Source organism: Argopecten irradians, chromosome 10, assembly GCF_041381155.1.
Source record: "Argopecten irradians isolate NY chromosome 10, Ai_NY, whole genome shotgun sequence".
Classification (NCBI taxonomy): domain Eukaryota; kingdom Metazoa; phylum Mollusca; class Bivalvia; order Pectinida; family Pectinidae; genus Argopecten; species Argopecten irradians.
The window spans coordinates 13,378,829-13,403,920 of NC_091143.1; the positions used below are offsets into that span (position 1 = coordinate 13,378,829).

Sequence of the window (25,092 nt, forward strand, 5' to 3'; positions counted from 1 at the left end):
TCTGGAGGGCACACAATGGGATGAAACATTATATACCCCAAATTACATTAATGTAAGCATAAAAACATCTTCATTTCAAATGGATTTATCACAAAATTTACTCAAATCAAATTTGGTCAAATCCATTGCACTGACCTCAGGGATATTGTCCATTTTGGCAAGGAGTGTGGAATTCCTAAATCGGACACCGGGATCAAATCTGAGAACATTATGAGCTCCAAAGAATTCGTCAGCGCCATTATCAATACCATTAGACTGGACTGTGTACTGGACGAACTGTGTAACTAAATCTCCGCCGGTCCTCTCCACAATCACATCGATGGCAGCACTTCCCTCCTATGACACAGAACAAGAGGAATCTTGGGATTACTTCACAGTAAGTCATAAAAGTAAATTGATAAGTGTTTTTAAATTGATATTTCAAAGATTATGACAAAGATTTCATTTAATAGTCAGATGTCTCAGAAGTTTTTTTCTTAATTTTTTTTCCGCTATTGCTTGGTCTAAATCAGAACAAAAGCAAAATTTCAAGATAATGTTTGAAACAAAAAATATATCAAGAAAATGTTTCAGGTAATTATTCTGAATACATTTTTTATTATTATTCAGAAATGGAATAATGCTTTATCTCACACAAAGGCTCTCAACTATATACAATGTATATACAGTAACGTCTACAACTTCTACTGTAATGATACTACAAGTAAATTAGCAAATAAAATACATACCATCTATTTATGCGACAATTAAGCAACAAAAACTAAGCATTAATTGACTTCAAAAAACAATATTATTTGTTTTAATCTAAACAAATTGAAAGTAAGCATGCCTTAAAAGTCTAAATGGAAAGAAAAATCATGACAAAAATCGAGCGATCTCAATAATCTAAAGTTTTGTTGAAAATATCCATTCCCCAGTTTACTTCCTGTCACCACCATTACAAGAATAGAGCTTGAGAGAAAAGATGATTACAGAACTCATATCACAATAGATTCAATGTTGTCATCCTGAATCTTAACTTTCAAAGATATCCTGAAGCTTGTCTTTGTTGTGCTATTGTCATTTACATAATGCTCAGAAATGATGATGACTGCAAATTCAGTTTTGTTTTGCTGTGAAGTCAATACCAGCTTCAAGAACACGTAAATTTGCCGATGTAATAGCCACCACGATACTCCATCTCTCTATCTATAACCTCATTTGAATGCCTGATGATGGCATCATTCTGGAACTTCTCCAGGACGTAAGCTAGACCTTAAAGTATTGATCATCACGAAAATGAACGTCCTGGCACCCTTGGAGTTAATAAAACCAAGACATATTTCATGTCTCTGATGTATCTCCTTTCACTGTACTGATCTCTTGCAACTGTGACACAATTTTGACACATAATATTCTTGAGGGTTTCATCCTCCACCGGTCTTTCATGTAAACAATTTGTTGGGTTTTTTTTGGTTAGAAGTAGAGAACATTAACAAAGTGATTAGACAAATTACCAAAGCTAAGAAGGCATGCAGGAAGGACAAAAAAAATTAGGAATGTCAAAATACCCATCCATGTTCATGAATTCAATTATAGTTTAAGAAAAAATAGAAGAGCAAGTACTAATCAAATTAATCACCTTTCATTAGAAGATAGACAAAAACATAAATAACATGTTTTCTAAATACTACACACACTATGAGCTTTGATAACTAAATTCTATATAAGCCATTTTTTTCAAATGCAAATGCAGCCTTATTATGAAAACTATTTGAAAATCAAAGGAAAAGGCATAGCCATTGTCAAACATACTCACCTTGTTACTACCTAACATTAGCTCCTGGAATGGAGTTGCATCAATAAGTTGGTTTTTTTTAATCCAATTTCAATAGACTATCAAACGCATGAGTTGTCATATTCAAAGTATACATACATCAAGTTATCTTCGGCTTTGTATGAAAATATAGCTTTCAATGTATGTTTGTAATGTTTGCATACTAGTACTACATTTCCAAATTTGTTCAAAATTGTTGAGAAATCCTTGAAAACCTGAATATATTAAATGACATGGAATGGTTGGAGTGACAGTGGTTCTTGGTTACATGTACATTTGGGTAGCTGTGACGACATAGTGCTCGACATTCCGTGTATGCATATTACAGAGTTACCTCCCTTGTATGTAACATCATACATTTCGGAGAAAGCGAGGCAAGTTGCTCTGAAATGATGTCAAAATTATTTTATAACTATTTGCAGGGGGACGGGTGGTATGTAACTCCGTAATATGCAAAGACTGAATATATTTTCTAGATTGCACACGTCAACAATATTGAATGCATATTCCAACTTAAATCTTTGGTGCAGCTGTAAATTAATGTATCATTTTTATATGGTTGCTGAAATACTCACCTGAACAAGATAAGAACTTTGCATGGAGGCTGCGAATTGAAATGTTCCACCAGGATTGTCATTCTCCAGGATTTTTATTTCAACATAAGATGCAGTATCCTTGAGGCGTTGTGTGTCAGTTGGGGTTACGTGGGTCAAGTTCACCATAACCACTTCTTCTAGTTCAGGTTCATCGTCAGGCATAATGAGGATGATCAATGTCACATCAGACTTTCCTTGAAGTACAAAGAATATTTTCAAAGCCATATCTGACTTTCCTAGAAGTACAAATAATATTTTCAAAGCCATATCTGACTTTCTTAGAAATACAGAGGATATTGTCAATATCAATAAAGTAAAACCTGCTAAAAGTCAGTCAACCACAATCAATCCACCAGGGTATCAGAATCTATCACAAGGAGGTCTTAATTCATATAGAAAATGTATCAGTTAGGTACAAAACTTTCATTTTTTTGTCGTTAATAAAATTCCAAGATGGCCATTGAGCATCCATTTAGAATCTATTTAGCCCGGAAAAGTTACACAACAGATATAAATGCCATGGAAATCATACTATCAAATTTGAGAGTGATACTTCCTTCCATCTCTCTTTTTGTGTCACTGTTAAAATCAAATAAAGCTGCTAAGCAGCCATTTTGAATCTTATACCACAGATCTAGATAGCAAGCGAAATCATCCATCTCCTCTTACTTTCACACAAAACTGCCCGTACTTATTAGAGTAGCCACGTCATCTTTGTGATGACATAATAAGACATGTAATTATATTTAAACATAAAGGTATCCACTGAAGATAACATCACCTCACAGGTGTGACATTTACAGGTAACATGTGTCTGATACCAACCCCTCTCCATGACGATTGTCCCTGATGTTGGTCCAGTGTCCGAGGCTGTTACTGATGCTGATCCTGTCAAAACCCAGCTTATGACCGCTTGACCACTTGTACCTTCTCTGGTCAACTGGAGTAATACCTATTTGCATCAAACCCAAAAAAATTTAAGAATTTGCAATCAAATAATTTTATTATAAGTTTAGGCTATCACCTTTTTGACAATATTTCCAGCCATTAAGGCAAATGTTACCAAAAACATTGCGCCGAGTTGGGTACCAAAAAAGATCTACCAGGTACCCTGCTAAAATATGTATTATCAATATTGACTGTGATGAATATATTTGTGTAGCAGAATTGGACTTGGTTGGTCATCCGTGACCAGATAGCTCAGTCAGTAGAGCAATTATTTAGTGTTTGAAGGTCCCAGGTTCAAATTCCGATCTGGCCGCTACATTTTCTCCTCTCCTGTTTCAAAACAAGAGCTGTTGGAGAACAGCAAAGCTCGCCTATTCAGAAGAAGTTGATGTTCAAGTATTTACTATTTAAACATGGAAATATGACAAATTAACAGACTCAAAAACCCCCTAAAGGGCCCCCAATTGGTTGTATTATGTTGTATTATCACGTTCAGCATCCATACACATTAGGAAAATAAAATCATAAACATTTATGATGACTTATGCTTAAACAATTGACAAAATAGAAACTTGCTCAAAAACTTTAACATGGAAATATGACAAATTAACAGACTCAAAAACCCCCTAAAGGGCCCCAAATTGGTTGTATTATCACGTTCAGCATCCATACACATTATGAAAATAAAATCATAAACATTTATGATGACTTAAGCTTAAACAATAGACAAAATAGAAACTTGCTCAAAAACTTTAACATGGAAATATGACAAATTAACACTCAAAAAACCCCTTAAGGGCCCCAAATTGGTTGTATTATCACGTTCAGCATCCATACACATTAGGAAAATAAAATCATAAACATTTATGATAACTTAAGCTTAACCAATGGACGAAACAGAAACTTGCTCAAAAACTTTAATGTGAAATGGGACACCAACGCTGACGCCGACGCCGACGCCGGGGTGACAACATTAGCTCCCCCTATTCTTCGAATAGGCGAGCTAATTAGCGAGCTTGCCAACTTCTATTTCAAGAATTGGGAGTTCACTTTGCAGGGGATATGCAAACTTGTAAACTGTTGTGTCTTAAGGAGTAAAGACTTCGAAAAAGGAGGAGAAATATAGCAGAAATGGACTGGGTCATCATCAGTGACATTTGGAAGGGCATGTGGCAAGTATTCACCGGTCCCGGGATCAAATCCCAATCTAGCAACTACATTTTCTCATCTTCTGTTTCTTTTGATTTCTCACCTGGTATGGTGTTGAGTCAGGTTCATTAATGATAGCTGTAGTTGTGCTATGGAATCCAATCTCCCCATTGGCTTCATTCAGAGTTACTGGGATGTTCAGTTCAGTTCTGGACCCAAACACTGGGCTGTTGTAAGCTCCTAGACTGGGGACTGTGCAAAAGAAATTCTAATAAGTAAAAAAGTTCCAACTTTCAAATGATAGAATTTTTTACCAAAGTTGGAAACATTCTAATCATACTGGTAATCGTTCTTTTAATTCCCTTTGCATAAAACAACTTGTTACAACTCATAACCAGAATGATTATACTTAAGAAAGTACATTAGGTTTTGTACATATAAAGATACCGACCTGACTGGAGTTCTATACCCAGAAGTCGGGCTACAAATGCGCCACCGACTTGGAGGAAGGCCGAGGCTAGCAGTGGTACTTGTACAATACGGTTACTCTGGCCAACAGCAAACTCAATGGTGTAGTCCGTCTTCTCCAGGACAGCTATAATCAAAGCAACAACTCATCTTACATACTTGCATTAATTTTGCCAAGTACATCTTGACAGAACCCAAAATATATTCAAAAGTAGTTACTCTTCATCTATCTCTAAAGTCTAAATGGGACAGTCACCATTTATTCTCTTCCTCCATGGATGTGTCTATTTACCAAATTCTGTTTTTCTTTATGATTAATTGTAACATAACAGACTAACCATTATTTCCCATCTCGGACCTCACTCCTATTGTCTCTCAGAGTCATCATTATCACAAAGTCTGCTCCCATTCCCAATAGGATGCTTAAACTTGAGTTGTTTAAAATCCGTAAGTTATTTTATTATTGATAGTGATTAATGGTTTAACCCCTGTTTCCCCTCAGTATTTATTCTTACAAAATTCTGTTCCTCTTCGGATGTTTCTTTATCTATAAACACTTACCCATACCACTATCAGGAACTCCTGTATATGTGACAGTAAAGTTGATGATCAAGTTTCCTTGGTTTAGACCTACTCTTGTCAACATCAACTGTAAATGGCGTGGACTTGTTGTCTGAAAAAAGAATATATACAGATCAAACAAGAAGAACAACAGTAAACAAGAGATCCAGAGGGATCTTGGCGCCCACCAAAGAATGATTTATGTCTGACAATGGAAAGAGGATCTTTTCCCTGCTTTTCAAACTTTTTCAAACACACTACATATAAAATTTGAGACAGATCGCTATCGTACTTTCTAAGAAAAAGTGGTAACAAACTTCAACAATGAAATCTAAGATGGCGGCGGTTGGCCATCTTTTTTACCGATCAGTCCCAAAAAGCATTATGGAGCAGTCCTTAAAGGTACTATGCACAACTAGGGTACAAGGGGAAACTATGCTTGGAATTTGAGAAAGATCCCTTCAGTACTTTCTGAGAAATAGCGATAACAAACTTTAACTATCAAAATCCAAGATGGCCGTCGGTCGGTCATCTTGTTCACCGATCGGTCCCAAAATGCAATATGCACAACTAGGGTTCTAGGGGAACCTACATATGAAATTTGAGAAAGATCCCTTCAGTACTTTTTGAGAAATAGCGGTAACAAACTTAAACTATCAAAATCCAAGATGGCCGCCTGTCGGCCATTTTGTTCACCGATCGGTCCCAAAATGCAACATACACAACTAGGGCCCTAGGGAACCTATATATGAAATTTGAGAAAGATCTCTTCATTACTTTCTGAGAAATAGCGGTAACAAGCTTTAACTATCAAAACCCAAAATGGCTTCCTGTCGGCCATCTTGTTGACTGATCGGTCCCAAAATGCAATATGCACAACTAGGGTCCTAGGTGAACCTACATATGAAATTTGAGAAAGATCCCTTTAGTTCTTTTTGAGAAATAGCGGTAACAAACTTTTAACTATCAAAATCCAAGATGGCCGCCTGTCGGCCATTTTGTTGACTGATCGGTCCCAAAATGCAATATGCACAACTAGGGTCCTGGGGAAACCTGTATATGAAATTTGAGAAAGATCCCTTCAGCACTTTTTGAGAAATAGCGGTAACAACCTTTAACTATCAAAATCCAAGATGGCCGCCTGTCGGCCATCTTGTTGACCGTTTGGTCGCAAAATGCAATATGCACAACTAGGGTCCTAAGGGAACCTACATATGAAATTTGAGAAAGATCCCTTCAGTACTTTCTGAGAAATAGCGGTAACAAGAATTGTTAACGGACGGACGGACGGACGGAAGGACGACGGACGGACGGACGACGGACCACGGACGAAAGGCGATTTGAACAGCCCACCATCTGATGAACAACAGTAAAAAAGAAAATTGTTATTATCTCCCCTCACATCTTATTTATTACTCCCCCTGATTTAAAATGTTATCTGCCTTAATAATAAAAGGTTATCTCCCCTGACATGACATACCTCCCTTTATAATACATTGTGATCTCCACTGAAGAAGACATAATAATAGGCATTATATCAAAATATATAAAACATCAGAACATGAGCAACTATAAATAATAGAGAATTAGTTCAATCCTATGGCTTTTTCTACTTTAAGACACAACATGTATAACATAGACTAAACAAGCATTTGCTTAAAGATACTCAGATTTAGTATAAAATATGGGCATTTGTATATGGAGTTGGTTTTCAGATATTGAATCTTAGGATAAAATGTGTAAGAACACTTAGCTGTTGCAGTCAACCCTGTTTTAAAAACATTGAAAATAACCAGGTAAACCAAGTAAAAAAAGTTATTTTTAAAATATCACTCTAAAGTGAATACATACAATAATGATCCTTTGATCGAGGTCCTGTCCAAACTCCACTGTGCCATAATAGTTGTCGCTATCCTCTATCACCAGGATACCATACGTGATGCCCTCCACACTAGCACCTCCTGACACACTACCCGTTATCAGATGTAACACAAACCTTTCCGTAGGTTCAGCGATGGTGTCCTGAATCACTGAAATGTTTATAACCTGCTGTATCACACCCTCAGTGAACACTAAAACCCCATCACTCGGAGTTATGTCCCCTTTCACATCTCCGGTTTCAGTATCATTTCTATACGCTTCCCAACGAACTGTTACCGTGCCGAAGGTCCCAGCAGTTCTTATGACATAGTACACGGCATTGCTGGGGAAGCCATCTTCATTGACCCTAACTAATGCAGGTGTTAGAGAATCTGGTGAAAAGAAAGAGAGAACGCCATTGTGTTCATCATTGGCGTTGATAATGACCTTGATCCTGGTCGGCGACATCAATACTACATCACCCACTGGTGTTTCCAAGGTGATGTTAAAGCTCTCCTCGACCTCAGGATCGGTGTCATCCAATATGGAGATCGTGATTGTACCTTCAACTTCCCCAACCTCGAACACCACTTGACCATTCCTCCCACTGAAATCCTTCCCTGCTACAGCAGTGTCAGACAGGATGGTGTAGTCCACAGAAGCAATAGCACCAAAAGACCCTACGTTTGATCCATCACTGTCGATTCCTCGATAAACTTGAATTATAATGTCTTCTCCTTCTTCAACTCGAATTTCACTCTGAAAACAGATAAAGATATGTGCATTTACCTCCCGGTTGTAAATAGCTTTATATCACTTATTTTAAGTCCATAAATATGATATACACTGAAATGTTTGAATCAATTAAGCATGAAAAGAAAACTTATAGAAATTGTAGGAAAAGATTCAATGAAAATACTTAGATTTAATTGATTCAATGAAAAGAAACTTAACATTCAATGATCTTTTTCCAGGACATCAAATTAATAAATTCATTTCATTAAAGCAATTTTTTTAAATTTCTTGTTCATTTATTTCTGATGCTGAATGTTGAAAATTTATAATGTATATAGAAACAATGAGAAAAGACAAGATGCAATAAATCAAACCAAGATACTGACTTGTTTAAATCGGACTGGAGCATCATTGGCCATGATGATTACAGTCTGTGGGGTCGTCGACACTCTTGCATTCTGGGAAGCACCAGTAAAACTAACCAGAAATGTCTCTTCTTTCTCTGGAAACTGATTTGATAAAAGCAAAAGATATATACTTGACAATTAATATAAATAAAAGACTCAATGGTGTGTATTGCTATCATATTTTCTGTTTTGAAAAATTTAGTAAGAGAATCGCTTGCATTAACTGATACTAAAACTCCAAGATACAGAGGTTTCAGGTATTTTTGTCAAGTTGAAAAGCATGGTTTATGTAATGATATTATTATCATGCCAGTGAAAATTTTTTCATGACATGTACGATGTGCACACCGTCGCCTCTATCAGACAAATTACTAGACAGCATACATACACAAAGATGTGCAAGAATTAGGATACATCTCTTTATTGAAATGACTAATTATTTATCAATGATACTTACATTATCTGGCATGACCTCCAGTTTAATGTATTTCTTAATTTCTCCGTCATTGAAGAGTACAGTTCCTGACCTGGGTATGATGTCTTGTCCCGCCTGGGCGTCGATGTCAGTGCCATCTATCTGTAAAACAAGGGATCTTTATATCACAAAAATCATTGTTTACAAAAGGGAGTTAATACAATGGCCCTTTCAAACCTGTTTACATAGTCTTTATGGTCTTTATGCAAAGGTAAAATTGTGTTAATGGTGTCATATTACGCAGGTGGTTGTTACAGGGAGGTGATCACAAAGGCAGGTTTTACTGTTATAAACATGTCATATCAGATGCTCAAACAAAGCTGATAAAGTTTGACAAAAACTTACACGTACAGCATTTTGATATGAATTTCAGCTTAATATACTGTATTTATAAACACAAACCAATTATAAACCATTTGACAGTACCCTGAGCACTGATTACCGTGTTAAACCTCTATATTTTTATGAAATAACCAATTTCCACGTAATTTTGCAAGAGAGCTTGAGCATGAATTTTGCCTGTACCCGTGTAATTGTATAACATGAATGCAATATTGTCAATAAGAGCATTTGATTACAAATTCATACTGTGTGAATATTTTGACAATAATAATGATGACATGAATATTGTATACACAATACCCCATACAAAAGTCACTTACAGAATAGGACACGATGATTTGACCGTGGGTGCCTCGTGATCTACTAACACCGAGATAAACCTCTGATTTATCTGATATGTCCTCCGTCACCATTACTGGTGATACCTGAAACACAAAAAGTCAAGAACATACGTCTAATCAAGAATTTGTCCCGATTCTTCAGTGGTACAACGCCAGCCACCTTGACCACTTGTCCATTAATCTTACACAATTACTGTATAGCCAGTTCTTTTTGTGGGTCAAAATTTTCACAATCTTTAGCAAATCAAAATTTTGTGTTATGGCCATGAGAGTTCATACTTATAATATGTTTGTCTATTACTTATCATTTCACGTAAGAAATTTTTGCAACAACACCAATTTTTTATTATTACTGATGAGAAGTCACTTTACATGTAATAAGACGAGAGCAGTGTATCACCAGCCAGAATCAAACCCATGATCCCGGATCTACTGGTCCGCCACTCTACTGACTGAGCTAAAGAGAAATAAATTCTTCTAGCTTGAAGCTAGTAGGCAATTGTATCATTTATGTACACTATGTACAATTATAACCAGTTACAGTGATAACTTACATCCAGGAAGCTGAAAGCCCCATAGGCGTCGTCATTAGCGGCGATAGTAATGGCTGCCTTGCTGGGTTCGGCTACTGTAACTCCAGGGTTAACTACAGAGAGCTGGAGGGTAAATGTCTCCTCAACCTCAGGGATCGTATCATTGTTGACGGTGAACACCACAGAAATGGTATCTGAACCAGAGGGGTTAAATGAGCCGACATGACTGCTGCCGATAAAATCCAGGTCTGTATCAAGTGGTGATGATACCTGTAGATAAGATACATACAATTATCATTTAATTACAAAGGGTAGTTTTATCACATTGCAAATTAGATAAAACATAACTTCACAATGAATAGTATTCTTCTGATTCTTATGTGTTTGTTAAGGTAATTGTCCTATATACAGCTTGAGACAATTTATTAAAATGTATCCTTGCAGTTTCACATTTTCTCCTTGAACAAATTGCAGAAGAACTGGCCAAGGTGGCAGAGTGGTTACAATATGTCCCGATATATCACCACATTCCCTCAACTTTGGATCAAGAGTTTGAACCAGTGGTCAGTGGCTTTACCCATGGGTACTACCACTGTCCCCTACCAAAAATTCCATCACATCCTTAAAAGCAAACCAGATGAACGGTCAGAAGTAATTTACAGCACAATTATCTTTCCTATGAATATAACCACAGCCAGCTTTGAAAATTGATAATTTAACAAGATATTTTCATATTTTAAAGACGACAACATTGATGGCTGGAAAAAGAGAGTGCATTCATGAAATGTCTTCATCACTTCAAACTTATAGAGATACATACTGCCACGATAACGTAAAATGTAGAAGCAAAGTCCCCAGTCCTCTTCACACGGATAGCAAACTGTTGGCCTTCCTGTACCATCATAGCAGTGTCCAGCAAACTGACCGAAGTCTGAGCATTCACAAAGGGGACTATCATGCTGACCACCATACATAATGCTGTGCAGACCATCATTGTTTGTCAAGGGAGATAACCCTGAAAATATATAGCACAAATATATTATTCTGTTTACAAGGAAAACAGCTAGGGTAGATAATATGTCAAGGTAGATAAGCCTGAAAATATAACACAAACAGATATAATTATGGATACTCTACCAGGTAAACAGGGTAGATAATCTTGTAAGAATAAAGTATACGAAGGGACATAACTCTCCTAATATGACGTAGTAAATAAGGTAAACAACCAAGTAAATACAACGTTAACAAGAGTAGATAACCCTGTAAATACGAGGAAATTAACAAAGGATATTACCCTGTAAATAAATGGTATTAAAAGCATAGCTCTCTATGAAGTAAAGGCCACGTAGAAAAGCTCTAGATCTACTAACTATATAACATGTGTGTTAGCAATTATAGATTTCAACACATTCCAGTACCACTTGGACTTTGAAATGTTCTGCGGGTAAAGTCTCCTGTACTTGAGTGTGACCCTATAAAATTTTATTACGAAACTGCCCATGTTTTGAAAATTATTGCTCACAGTAATTTGCTCTCAGCCTGTGATTTTCAGGTGTTCAAATTTTCACTTTTGAAAGTATTAATAACAGAGAAGTCTTTTATGAACCTTGATAAAAGATATCAATAACAATGTAGGCCAGGCCAATCTACCCTTATTTATAAAGAATACATTGCTAGATCTTATATTCCCACAAACAACTTATCGTTCTTTAGTGATCAAAAGAGTAAAACAGTTTGAATCTCCATGAAAAAAAAACGATATAAAACTGTGGAATGATTCGTCAATGTCTCATTACAATGCTAAACATCATGCGAGGCGCCTATGAACCGGGAATAAACATCATTTTTCTGAATAAATACTTGTCTTATCGAGTAAATCGAAACACCAATGTAAAGTTAATAAAATTTCACAACGTTCAGTACTTGCTTTCAGGATGGGAGATTTAGAAGAAATGTCTTAAATTTTTGTTTAATAAAATACAAAAGCTATCATGAAATGACAGTACGCTTCAGAAAGTAAGACGGTAACCCTCACACCAGCAAGCTACATCAAAGGCTGCGCCGGCAGATATCAAAGGAAAATCAGTCGTCGCCCAACATCATGGTCAGTGCATAAACACAAAAGCTCCTGCAATGCACTTGCCCAAAACCCAGTGCGACTTATTCTTCACAAATATACATGTACGTCCTTGGGTATAACACATTAAATTCTGTGACACTATTGTTACCGTGATCATGTTTAGTTGAACACTTACATGATATGGCGGTATTAATGTTACAGCCACCATCTAATATCCAGCTTTAAAACAGCTGCTGCCATAATTAGTAAACAGTTGATATAAATTGATCTGTCCAGTAATGCGATATCCACACGCCTATTATTTGACTTCAGGTTACCAGTGCAGCACTCAATCTTAACATACCATTTTATGATAGGTAGTTTACAATGTTATGTAACCGTTCTGGATTGGGTCGATAGTCGGTGATCTTTAGCTATTTACTATCAATGGGAGAGCGGCATCCTCAATACTCTAGGGGTTACAATCACTAACATTATATCCATCTTTGGGCTATCTCATAGTAAAACTGGAGGCAACAGAACAAAACAGGTAATTTAGTCCTTTGATGTACATCAAACGAATCTTATAACAGTACACTGTGGTTGACATTGTGGCTCTGAAGTTGGCCATGGGCATTGCTCTCTCTCTCTGTAGTCTTCAAAGGAAATCTTTGCAGGCCTGTGATTGGTAAGGTTTTTTCTTTTGAACTGCCTTCAGTTTTATTGTGAGATTGTCCAGGGGTGGATATAATGCCAGTTATAGTAACCTCTAGAGTATTAAGGATGGGAGGGAGGCAGACCAGTAAAGATCGCAGGTTCAATCCTATCTGATGACACACTGCTCTTCCCCTTTTATAGTTATATTACCTGATCTGGGGTATACATTAAGTCTGAAGTTTCAGGTTTGAGTTTGTCTAATCAAATTTCTTCAAATAAAACCAGGTTTTGATTATTAGTTAAACCTGTTTTAAAAATTATTTGATCCTGAATTTTAAATCATCCCCTCCATTTAATATTCTGGTAAAATTGTGCTTGGTTTATGCTTAATTAATATAACTTCATGAAATCAATTCATGTATCATATTGATCAGCTATGGGAATTTAAAGCCAGAGTATCTGACCCTGCATACACATACATCACTGTAGTTTTTCACCTGTACGAGTTACGGCAATATTAATTATTTACTACAACGTTCTTACTACAGGTATAAGGTTCTCAACAACTGTCTCACAATAACTCATCATCCTGGTTAGGCAACAGATGTGAGGTCAATAACTGTACAAGCTGTCCCAGGATCATACATAATCAAACATGTAAATATATACAAAGAATCAACATGTCATGCTCTTCATGTCAAAGAGTAAGATGGGCGATGTCTTTCCTGGTTTTGAATTTAAACATGCCTTTTCTGACAACATAATCTAAGTATCAAACAGCAGAGATCCAGATAAGTGAAATAGTGAGCTAGTGAAAACCACAAACCAAAGGGTTAAAGATATTTGGCATTGTACCACCAGTTTCTGAGAAGTAGCGAAAGAAAGGATAAGAATTAAGATGTCTGAAATTCTAACACTATAGCTTGCATCTGATAGTGGTAACCAAAAAACAAAAAACGAAAAACCGAAGATTAATAGAATCTTTCCCTACCGAGAGGGTATGACAATGAAATCACAACCCAAGGGGTAATTCATTATCGTCATGGACATTCATGAATTCCCTAAAGGTTGTAATTTCATTGTCATGCTCTCATAGGTAGGGAATGATTCTCCTTCTCCCATATACAAAAGAAAACATTGTCATAATAGCCTTAGAAGAAGCAATGTCACTGCGATATAAATATGGCTCTGTCGATCACACGTCAGTATTTATGACGTGATCGAAAATGCATGCAACAGTTACACCACATGACATCATGAAATGGTTTTACTGGAGCTGTCATACCCACTGCTATTAGTGGATGCTGGGAAAAGTACATGTCAACGTCTGGTATTGTATTTTAAGTTATCTATTTTAATTAAGGTTTCTTTGCGTTAATTCATTCTGCCACTAACTTGTTCCCTTTGGGTAGTGCTGTGACATTTTCCACTAAATCTTCATCAGACAGTATTATTGACCATAAGTAATCTTATCCAAGTACAAACAAAATATGTTGATCATCTCTGGGATAATTGATTGACTGATTGGCTTAACGTCCTATCAACAGTCAGGGTCATTTAATTAAGAAAGTGCCAGGATTATAGGTCGAAGAAATCAAGAAAAAAACAAGAGGCCCAGAGGGCCTGTATGCCCAGAGGGCCTGTATCGCTCACCTGGTTTGTAATGCCAAGTAATGTCCTGAATACAGGTTCATTGTTTCTTTTCTGAAGGAATTTTAATATTTACCTCTGATTCCCCTATTGGGCCATCCCCCTCCTCCCCCCAGCAGGTCATAGGCAAAATTTATACAAGGTCTGTTCCCCTTCTCCCAAGGATGTTTGTGGCCACATTTTGTTACAATCCATGCAGAACTCTAGGACAAGTAGCGATTTACAGGATTTACCTCTATTTCCCCTATTGGGCCCCGCCCCTCCTGCCCCCGGGGGGTCAGAGCCAAAATTTATACAAGTTCTGTTCCCCCTCCCCAAAGGATGTTTGTGGCCAAATTTGGTTACAATCCATTCAGAACTCTATGACAAGTAGCGATTTAAAGGAAATGTTGACGGACGGACGGACGGACGGACAGACGGACGACGGACGACAGACGCCGCGCCATGACATAAGCTCACCGGCCCTTCGGGCCAGGTGAGCTAAAAATCAAACAGCAGTCAGTACATGTTAACTTCCCCAGATGGAATTCAAACTAGCCCTCCATAGGTGGAGGGCTTTTGGAAATTGTCGGGACATCTTAACCAATCAGCCATCGTAGCCCCTAACTATAAATACCACCACAGGGGTGTTAGCATTAATTTTAGTTACAGCTATATAAAGCAATGAAATTAAACCTTAAGATTATATTAAGATAAACAGACAAATAAAAATTATCTATTTCTTTTTAAACCATCAATTAGGGCTGATCACTGTAAGACATCAGACTTTTAATCCTTACCTCATCTATGAATCATACATCACCACAACACCATCTGGTACCATAGACTAACAATGTCACAGGATACTAAGTCAATATATACCGTCAATAGACAAATGAGGGTAGGTGTCAGCATCAAAATGCTACCTGTATGCATCTCATCAATGTGTAATTAAGGTGTGGTAATAATCTACCTGTCCCTAATATAAAGGTGTGATCGAATTTACTTGTGCGCAATATACAGGTGTGGTCACATTTACCTGTATGTAATTTACAGCGTGTGGTCACACCTTACCTGTGTGTAATATACAGGGTTTGGTCACATTTACCTGTGTGTAATATACAAGTGTGGTCACACCTAACCTGTGTGTAATATACAGGGTGTGGTCACACCTTACCTGTGTGTAATATACAGGATGTGGTCACACCTTATCTGTGTGTAATATACAGGGTGTGGTCACACCTTATCTGTGTGTAATATACAGGGTGTGGTCACACCTTACCTGTGTGTCATATACAGGTGTGGTCACACCTTACCTGTGTGTAATATACATGATGTGGTCATATCTTACCTATGTGTAATATACAGGTGTGGTCACACCTTATCTGTGTGTAATATACAGGGTGTAGTCACACCTTATCTGTGTGTAATATGCAGGTGTGGTCACATCTTACCTGTGTGTAATATACAGGGTGTGGTCACACCTTACCTAGGTAATATACAGGTGTAGTCATAACTTACCTGTGTGTAATATACAGGAATGGTCACATCTTATCTGTGTGTAATATACAGGTGTGGTCACACCTTACCTGTGTGTTATATACATGATGTGGTCATATCTTACCTATGTGTAATATACAGGTGTGGTCACATCTTACCTGTGTGTCATATACAGGTGTGGTCACACCTTACCTATGTGTAATATACATGATGTGGTCATATCTTACCTATGTGTAATATACAGGTGTGGTCACATCTTACCTGTGTGTAATATACAGGTATGGTCACACCTTACCTATGTGTAATATACAGGGTGTGGTCACACCTTACCTGTGTGTCATATACAGGTGTGGTCACACCTTACCTGTGTGTTATATACATGATGTGGTCATATCTTACCTATGTGTAATATACAGGTGTGGTCACATCTTACCTGTGTGTCATATACAGGTGTGGTCACATTTACCTGTGTGTAATATACATGATGTGGTCATATCTTACCTATGTGTAATATACAGGTGTGGTCATATCTTACCTGTGTGTAATATACAGGTATGGTCACACTTTACCTATGTGTAATATACAGGGTGTGGCCACACCTTACCTGTGTGTCATATACAGGTGTGGTCACACCTTACCTGTGTGTAATATACATGATGTGGTCATATCTTACCTATGTGTAATATACAGGTGTGGTCACATCTTACCTGTGTAATATACAGGTATGGTCACACCTTACCTATGTGTAATATACAGGTATAGTCACATCTTACCTATGTGTAAAATATACAGGTGTGGTCACATCTTACCTGTGTGTAATATACAGGGTATGGTCACACATTACATATGTGTAATATACAGGTATAGTCACATCTTACCTATGTGTTATATACAGGGTATGGTCACACCTTACCTGTGTGTAATATACAGGTATGGTCACATTTACCTGTGTGTAATATACAAGTGTGGTCACACCTTACCTGTGTGTAATATACAGGGTATGGTCACACCTTACCTATGTGTAATATACAGGGTGTGGTCACATCTTACATATGTGTAATATACAGGTATGGTCACATCTTACCTATGTGTAATATACAAGGTATGGTCACACCTTACCTGTGTGTAATATAATGGTATGGTCACATCTTACCTATGTGTAATATACAGGGTATGGTCACACCTTACCTATGTGTAATATACAGGGTGTGGTCACACCTTACCTATGTGTAATATACAGGTATGGTCACATCTTTCCTATGTGTAATATACAGGTATGGTCACACCTGACCTATGTGTAATATACAGATATGGTCATACCTTACCTATGTGTAATATACAGGTATAGTCACATCTTACCTATGTGTAATATACAGGGTGTGGTCATACCTTACCTATGTGTAATATACAGGGTATGGTCACATCTTACCTATGTGTAATATACAGGGTGTGGTCACACCTTACCTATGTGTAATATACGGGTATGGTCATATCTTACCTATGTGTAATATACAGGGTGTGGTCACACCTTACCTATGTGTAATATACGGGTATGGTCATATCTTACCTATGTGTAATATACAGGTATGGTCACACCTGACCTATGTGTAATATACAGATATGGTCATACCTTACCTGTGTGTAATATACAGGGTATGGTCACATCTTATCTATGTGTAATATACAGGGTGTGGTCACACATTACCTGTGTGCAATATACAGGTGTGGTCACACATTACCTGTATGTAATATACAGGTGTGGTCACATCTTACCTGGGTGTAATATACATGATGTGGTCATACCTTACCTATGTGTAATATACAGGTGTGGTCATACCTTACCTGTGTGTAATATACAGATGTGGTCAGATCTTACCTGTGTGTAATATACATGATGTGGTCATATCTTGCCTAAGTGTAATATACAGGGTGTGGTCACACATTATCTGTATGTTATATACTGGTATGGTCACATCATACCTGTATGTAATATACAGGGTGTAATCACATCTTACCTGTGTGTAATATACAGGGTGTGGTCACACCTTACCTGTGTGTAATATACAGGTGTGGTCATACCTTACCTGTGTGTAATATACAGGTGTGGTCACATCTTACCTGCATGTAATATACAGGGTGTAGTCACATCTTACCTGTGTGTAATATACAGGGTGTGGTCACACCTTACCTGGGTGTAATATACACGTGTGGTCATACCTTACATGTGTGCGATATACAGGTGTGGTCACACCTTACCTATGTGTAATATACAGGGTGTAGTCACATCTAACCTGTGTGTCATATACAGGTGTGGTCACACCTTACCTGTGTGTAATATACAGGGAGTGGTCACATTTACCTGTGTGTAATATACAAGTGTGGTCACACCTTACCTGTGTGTAATATACAGGGTGTGGTCACACCTTACCTGTGTGTAATATACAGGGTGTGGTCACATTTACCTGTGTGTAATAAACAAGTGTGGTCACACCTTACCTGTGTGTAATATACAGGTATGATCACACCTTGCCTGTGTGTAATATACAGATGTGATCATACCAAAGAGTGTTTAAATATTGGTTAAAACTCAGGAATTCGGATAACTTAATTGTGAAAACTTGTTTTGATGATCGCGTGAACAAAAATGATGAGTGGATAAGTTATATTAAGAATGAATTAGCATTATTAGGACTCGGTTCCTGACAACGTTGCTTTTCAAATAATAAAACAGAGACTGGTTGATAGCACTATGCAAAACATCTTAGCAAAAATATCTGCCTCACCAAAAGGTTCATTATACCATCACTTGTTAAACAATCAATTTTATCTACGTAAATCTATTGAGGTCAAATACAAACATGTAATAACCAAATTTAGATTATCATGTCACAACTTAAATATTGAGGTTGGTAGACACCATAACATTTTACGTAGAAATAGAATATGTGTTAAGTGTAACCTAAGAAATGTAGAAGATGAATTTCATTTTATTCTGATGTGTCCTTTTTATAATGATTTAAGGTTGAAATACATAAAAAAAATGCTATTATAAAAGACCATCTGTTTTCAAATTAATACAGCTCCTAAGTATTAATAATGTAAGAGAATTATCCAATCTAGGTAAATATCTATATTTAGCATGCAAAAGGAGGAATTGAAAGCCTTATTAATATATATTTAGTATATACCGATAACAAGTGTAATATATAAGTGGTCACACCTTACCTGTGTGTAATATACAACAATAATAATAATAATACAAGAGGCCCATGGGCCTTAGCGGTCACCTGAGTTCAGACACAGAATGAAACAAAGATATTGGCCCATCAGGCCCTTGAAGTCAGTCAGTGATTTTATGAATTTTTAATCTATGAAGATTATTTGGTTCCATCAAATCTGTGAATTCAGGAGGAAGATTTTTGAAATGTTATCCATTTTGACCCCTTTTGGCCCCACCCCTCTCGCCCCTGGGGGTCGGCCAGGACCAATATGGATATGATGTTAAATGCTATCTCAGGCTAATAATTCTAACCCAGATTGACTAATTTCCTATGAAAACTAAGCAAATAATGTTCCTAAATGTGTTTTCCTATATAAACTATAGTAAATTTGACCCCCTCCCTAGGGGAAAATCTGAGATCCCAGGGCCATGAAATTCACAAATCTTTGTAAAGGGCCTTAAGACCTTTCAATCTATCAAGAGTATCTGGTTCCATCAAATCTGTGAACTCAAAAAGAAGATTTTTGAAATTACCATTTTGACCCCTTTTGGCTCCGCCCCTCTGGCCCCTGGGGGTCAGCCATGACCAGTATGGATATGATGTTAAAATGCTATTTCAGGCTAATAATTCTAACCCAGTTTGACTAATTTCCTATGAAAAATAGGCAAATAATGTTCATAAATGTGTTTTTCCTATATAAACTAAACTAAACTTGACCCCCTCCCCAGGTGGAAACATGAGACCCCAGGGTCATATTATTCACAATTTTAATAAAGGACTTAAAGACCTTTCCATCTATGCAGAGTATTTTATTCTACCAGTTCCAGAATTTCAGAAGAAAATTTTTGAAGTTTTAGCCTATTTGACCGGTTTTGGGACCGCCCCTAAGGCCACTGGGGATCAGTCATGGAAAATTTGGTAATAAGATTCAATGGCCATCACATAGGGATAATTCTGACTACAATTGACTAATTTCCTATTATAATGACTAAATAATGCTCAAAAATGTGTTTTCCATATATAAACTTATATATAGTAAACTTAACCCCCTCCCTAGGGGGAAACCTGAGACCCAAGGGTCATATAATTCACAATTTTCATAAAACACCTTAAGACCTGTCCATCTATGAAGAGTATTTGATTCTACCATTTCCAGTATTTAAGAAGAAGATTTTTAAAGTTTTAGCCTATTTGGCCCTTTTGCCCCCGCCCCTCTGCCCCGAGGGGGTTGACCAGGACCAATATAGATATGATATTAAAATGTTATCTCATGCTTATAATTCTAAACAAGTTTGACTCATTTAGTATTAAAATTGAGCAAAAAATGCTCATAAATGTGTTTTCACTAAATAAACTATAGTAAACTTGACCCCCTCCCCAGGGGGAAACGTGAGACCCCAGGGTCATATAATTCACAATTTTTGTAAAGGACCTTAAGACCTTTCTATTTATGAAAAGTATTTGATTCTACCATTTCCAGAATTTCAGAAGAAGATTTTTGAAGATATAGCCTATTTGACCCCTTTTGACCCCGCCCCTAAGGCCCCTGGGGGTCAGTCATGGAAAATTGGTTAATAGGATTCAATGGCAATATCATACTGATAATTCTGACAATATTTGACTCATTTCCTATATAAAATGATCAAATAATACTCAAAAATGTGTTTTCCCTATATAAACTATAGTAAACTTAACCCCCTCCCCAGGGGGAAACCTGAGACCCCAGGGTCATATAATTCACAATTTTTGTAAAGGGCCTTATGACCTTTCTATCTATGAAGAGTATTTAATTCCATCACATCTGTGAGTGGAGAAGAAGATTTTTGAAATTTTAGTCAATTTTACCCCTTTTGGCCCCTCCCATAGCTCCCTGGGGGTGGGGGGGGGTGGGGTGGGGACCATGTAATTCACAATTTTGATTGGCCTTATGCCTTAGAAGGTTTGTGCAAAATTTCATTGAAATTGCTTCAGCAGTTTTGGAGAAGAAGTCGAAAATGTAAATTGTTTACGGACATACGACGCAAGACGGACGACGCACGACGGACGACGACAGACAAAAGGCGATTAGAATAGGTCACTTGAGACTTCGTCTAAGGTGACCTAATAACCTTTATATCTATACAGGGCGTGGTCACATACATATATACCGGGAATTGTAATACAAATTAACAGGGAGTTGGTCAAACGTGAGTGTATTTTCCAGGTGAAATCTTACAAGATCACCATATTGGCCATAAAGGTTTAAAGGCATACATAATAGAACAGTACTGCTGGAGGCTGATACATCAAAATAAATATTACCAGTATTATTATTCCTCCGACTTAAAGGTCTTTAAGTCATGTGCTTATATTCCGATCATTGAAAGTGAATTTTATAAGTTATATAACTTATTTCACAATCAATGTAAAACAAGAGGCCCAGAGGGCCGTCGCTCACCTGGTTTGTAATGACAAGTTATGTTCTAAATACAGGTTCATTGTTTCTTTTCTAAAGGAATCTTAATATTTAACTCTATTTCCCCTATCAGGCCCTGCCTCTCCTGCCCCCCGGGGGTCAGAGCCAAAATTTATACAAACTCTATTCCCCTTCCCCCAAGGATGTTTCTGGCCAAATTTGGTTACAATCTATGTAGAACCTTATAACTAGTAGCGATTTAAGGATTTATCTTTATTTCCCCTATTGGGCCCGCCCCTCCTGCCCCTGGGGGGTTCAGAGCCAAAATTTTAACTAACTTTATTCCCCTTACTCCAAGGATGTTTCTTGCCAAGTTTAGTTAGAATCCATGCAGAACTCTAGGACTAGTAGCAATTTAAAGGATATACCTCTATTTCCCCTATTGGGCCCTGCCCCTCCTGCCCCTGGGGGGTCAGGAGGGGCAAAATATTTCTGGCCAAATTTGGTTAGAATCCATGCAGAACTCTAGGACAATTAGCGTTTTAAAGGAAATGTTGACGGACGGACGACGGACGCCGCGCCATGACATAGCTAACAAATAAAGTTTATACTTATGTGTAGAACTAGAGAAGAGAAGGAAACTTTATCCTCTATATACATTGTAGGTCAGGCTGGTCCCACTGGGTTAGAGCCAAATATTTCACATTATTGACAGCGTAAGCGGAATATAGGCGATTAAATCTGTATTGATTGACATGGAATAATATAGGGTGTAATGTATTCTGTTGTTTAGAGGCCAATTATCTTATAATATTTGGTTTTAGTAAAAACATTATATACAACACAAAGAGAATTAATCAAACAATGCACTTTTTGGTACACAGATCTCCATAATGACAAGTAGAAAATGGAATTAACTGATTCAACTCTGAAATGTCATGATGGACCATCTATTCTTTGATTTAGAAGGGCCTAAGTGTCTTCAGGGGTGAATGGTCTAAAAAATCAACTTAAATACATGACAACTTTCAAACCTGCCTGTAAAAACCCCACCAATGGCTTTATAACAAAGTGGTCTTGATACACAGAACAAAATTCTGTGGAGTTTGTAACAAATTAATCAGTGTATTGTGTGTGGTCAGCTCACAAGTGCCAACTGGTACTGGTAACAAAGTCAAAAACAGAATACTTGCTAGCAATTTCTGAGGAATGGTAATTTCTGGATGGGACAGAATTCGAAAGAACGAGTTAGTTAAATGCGAACATTGTTAACTCAAATTCTTGATTGAAAGTTGATTGAAAGTTTTTGAGTGTATATATATATATGCCTCCTCTCTATCCCCCACCCCCTTAAAAATGTCTGTATGATTCAAGTTTCCATTAAGGAGCATTACAAGATTTACCACAACAATTAACATACGGTACATGTATTTCAAATACATCTAATAAAAACAATAAAACCTTGTTTTGACATTTTATATATACTATCTTACAATACAAAACAAACAACATAATGAAAGATAGAACTTACCTTATTAAATGAAATAATAATCCAACTCTGTCTTAATAATCAACTATCCCTTGAGACATATATCACATGCATCCTTGCCACATATTGTTACAAAATTAACTGATCCGGAATTATTCCTGATGTCCAGAATGTTTGGAAGGTTAACCCTATCCAGACTTTCCTGGTGATGGTTGCTCTGGCAGATGGTCATATACCTATGATATAAGTCAGGTAAACAATTGATTAACTTGGCAGGTACACTGGCACATGGCTAACCTTATAAAATATTCACCTATCTTCTGGGGCAGGTCATTAAGGAATGCCAGGTAAATAATTAGATTTTCTTCCATGATCAATAATGTATGATAATTTCTTTAACATTCTATTGTTTCTTCTCTCCTACCACCATTCTTGAGGTTTTGACTTACACAGACCATTAAAGCACGCGAGGAGAGCGGATTTAGACCAAAGTCAGTCAAGTTATACACAAGTGAGCCCCAGGAAGAGTATTTAACCACAAAGATCCCCTTTACTCTTCCCTTGGCTTTTAGTCTTTTCCTGTAGACTCAACTAACAATCCAATTTTGGCTAATAGCATCATGGCTAAACTGGGGTTTGAACCAAGGATCTCCAAATGTGTAGTATCCTATAAGCATTGCATGGATTTTAAAATAGTAAAATGTTTAGTACCGCCTTCCAGTGACTGTTCTGTCTTATTTTTTAAGGGATTGTAAATTAAAAACAGAAGAAAATGGAGCAAATTTTTCTCCAATCATGTTATTTCACTATCTCTGAACCACTTTATTTAAAGATGCTCCACCGCTGACAGCTGCATAAATGATATTCATCATTTGAACAATAATTGGTGTTTATAATTATCTATATATATGTCTAATTAACACAAAACATAATATAAAATAATTTATTTTGCCTTTGGTGCATGTGCAATCAGTACTTCATTCCATATAGGATATAGTGCCAGATTTTTTTCGGGATGCAATTAATTATTTTTCATACTTTTAATTTGAATTAAAAGTAGAAGCTCAAACTTTTCAATGGTGGTAATGGTGTATAGTAAGTAACTTTTGTAACTGAAGAAAAATACTAAATCATTTGCTCCTGTTTTAGATAGTGGAAAAATACCATTTGTCAGCGGTGGAGCATCTTTAATTTCATGATTGCTGGCAATTCATGTAATTTCACAAATTTAGTTCATACTTTTTACCCAATTTAACTTTTTGTAAATTATACATTTATGCACAAAATTATCTCACTAAAAAGTTAGTTGACTTACCATTATCCTTATGATGATAAATTGCAAAATATCTTCATGATATCATAACATTTCACTGTTAAAGAACACATAAACTCAACTAAATATTACACATCCCATATAAAATAGATCCATCCTGCCAAATACATTACTAACTTCTGTTGCCCTGTATGCTTTCTATGGGAAACATCTAACATTGATTTTTATACAAACATATACCATGGAAATGTTCTCGTGAATAACAACATTGTGCAGCCCTTTAAGAGCCAGACCCAATAGAAGCGTCATTTGTTCCTAGGCTAACTAGCTGATCAATCAAGCAGCTGTATACAGGAGTCGGCGACAGATGGGACACACATTTCATGCTTACTGTCAGCTATATAAGAGATTACAACATCATCTTAGAAAAGTACTCAAGATTATAAGGTGTTAAAAACTTCATATTTTCCATGAACCTGTACTAATAATAGTTATAATTCCTCTTAATGTTAAATTACCTAAAACAATGAACTAAATGTCCTGCGATTAGTTTCATGCCTTCTTTATAAGAAATATGAAGGTTTTACTCATTGCCTTAACCAGGTATTTTATAAAATTTTATGCAGGTATTAGGAGAA

At 36.8% G+C, this 25,092-nt stretch overlaps 1 protein-coding gene across 4 annotated transcripts in view; it reads right to left on the reverse strand.

Moving 5' to 3' along the window:
* The window catches only part of LOC138333161 (adhesion G-protein coupled receptor V1-like), a 128,907-nt gene extending 104,256 nt beyond the window's left edge, over positions 1–24,651 (reverse strand). For 3 of the 4 annotated variants that reach the window (XM_069281344.1, XM_069281343.1, XM_069281341.1), the window contains exons 1-15: positions 24,497–24,651; positions 23,224–23,417; positions 11,052–11,246; positions 10,253–10,501; positions 9,678–9,782; positions 8,998–9,117; positions 8,520–8,642; positions 7,390–8,157; positions 5,539–5,650; positions 4,961–5,104; positions 4,613–4,761; positions 3,238–3,364; positions 2,392–2,606; positions 1,799–1,822; positions 136–336 (exon numbers count right to left, since the gene is read on the reverse strand). In XM_069281344.1, coding sequence (XP_069137445.1) covers positions 136–336; positions 1,799–1,822; positions 2,392–2,606; positions 3,238–3,364; positions 4,613–4,761; positions 4,961–5,104; positions 5,539–5,650; positions 7,390–8,157; positions 8,520–8,642; positions 8,998–9,117; positions 9,678–9,782; positions 10,253–10,501; positions 11,052–11,225 — 2,511 coding nt within the window. In that variant the 5' untranslated portion in view covers positions 11,226–11,246; positions 23,224–23,417; positions 24,497–24,651. Of the gene's footprint in view, positions 1–135; positions 337–1,798; positions 1,823–2,391; positions 2,607–3,237; positions 3,365–4,612; positions 4,762–4,960; positions 5,105–5,538; positions 5,651–7,389; positions 8,158–8,519; positions 8,643–8,997; positions 9,118–9,677; positions 9,783–10,252; positions 10,502–11,051; positions 11,247–15,376; positions 15,413–23,223; positions 23,418–24,496 lie in introns of those variants that run through there. The other variant, XM_069281342.1, reaches the window with a different exon arrangement.
* Positions 24,652–25,092: the final 441 nt, after the last annotated feature.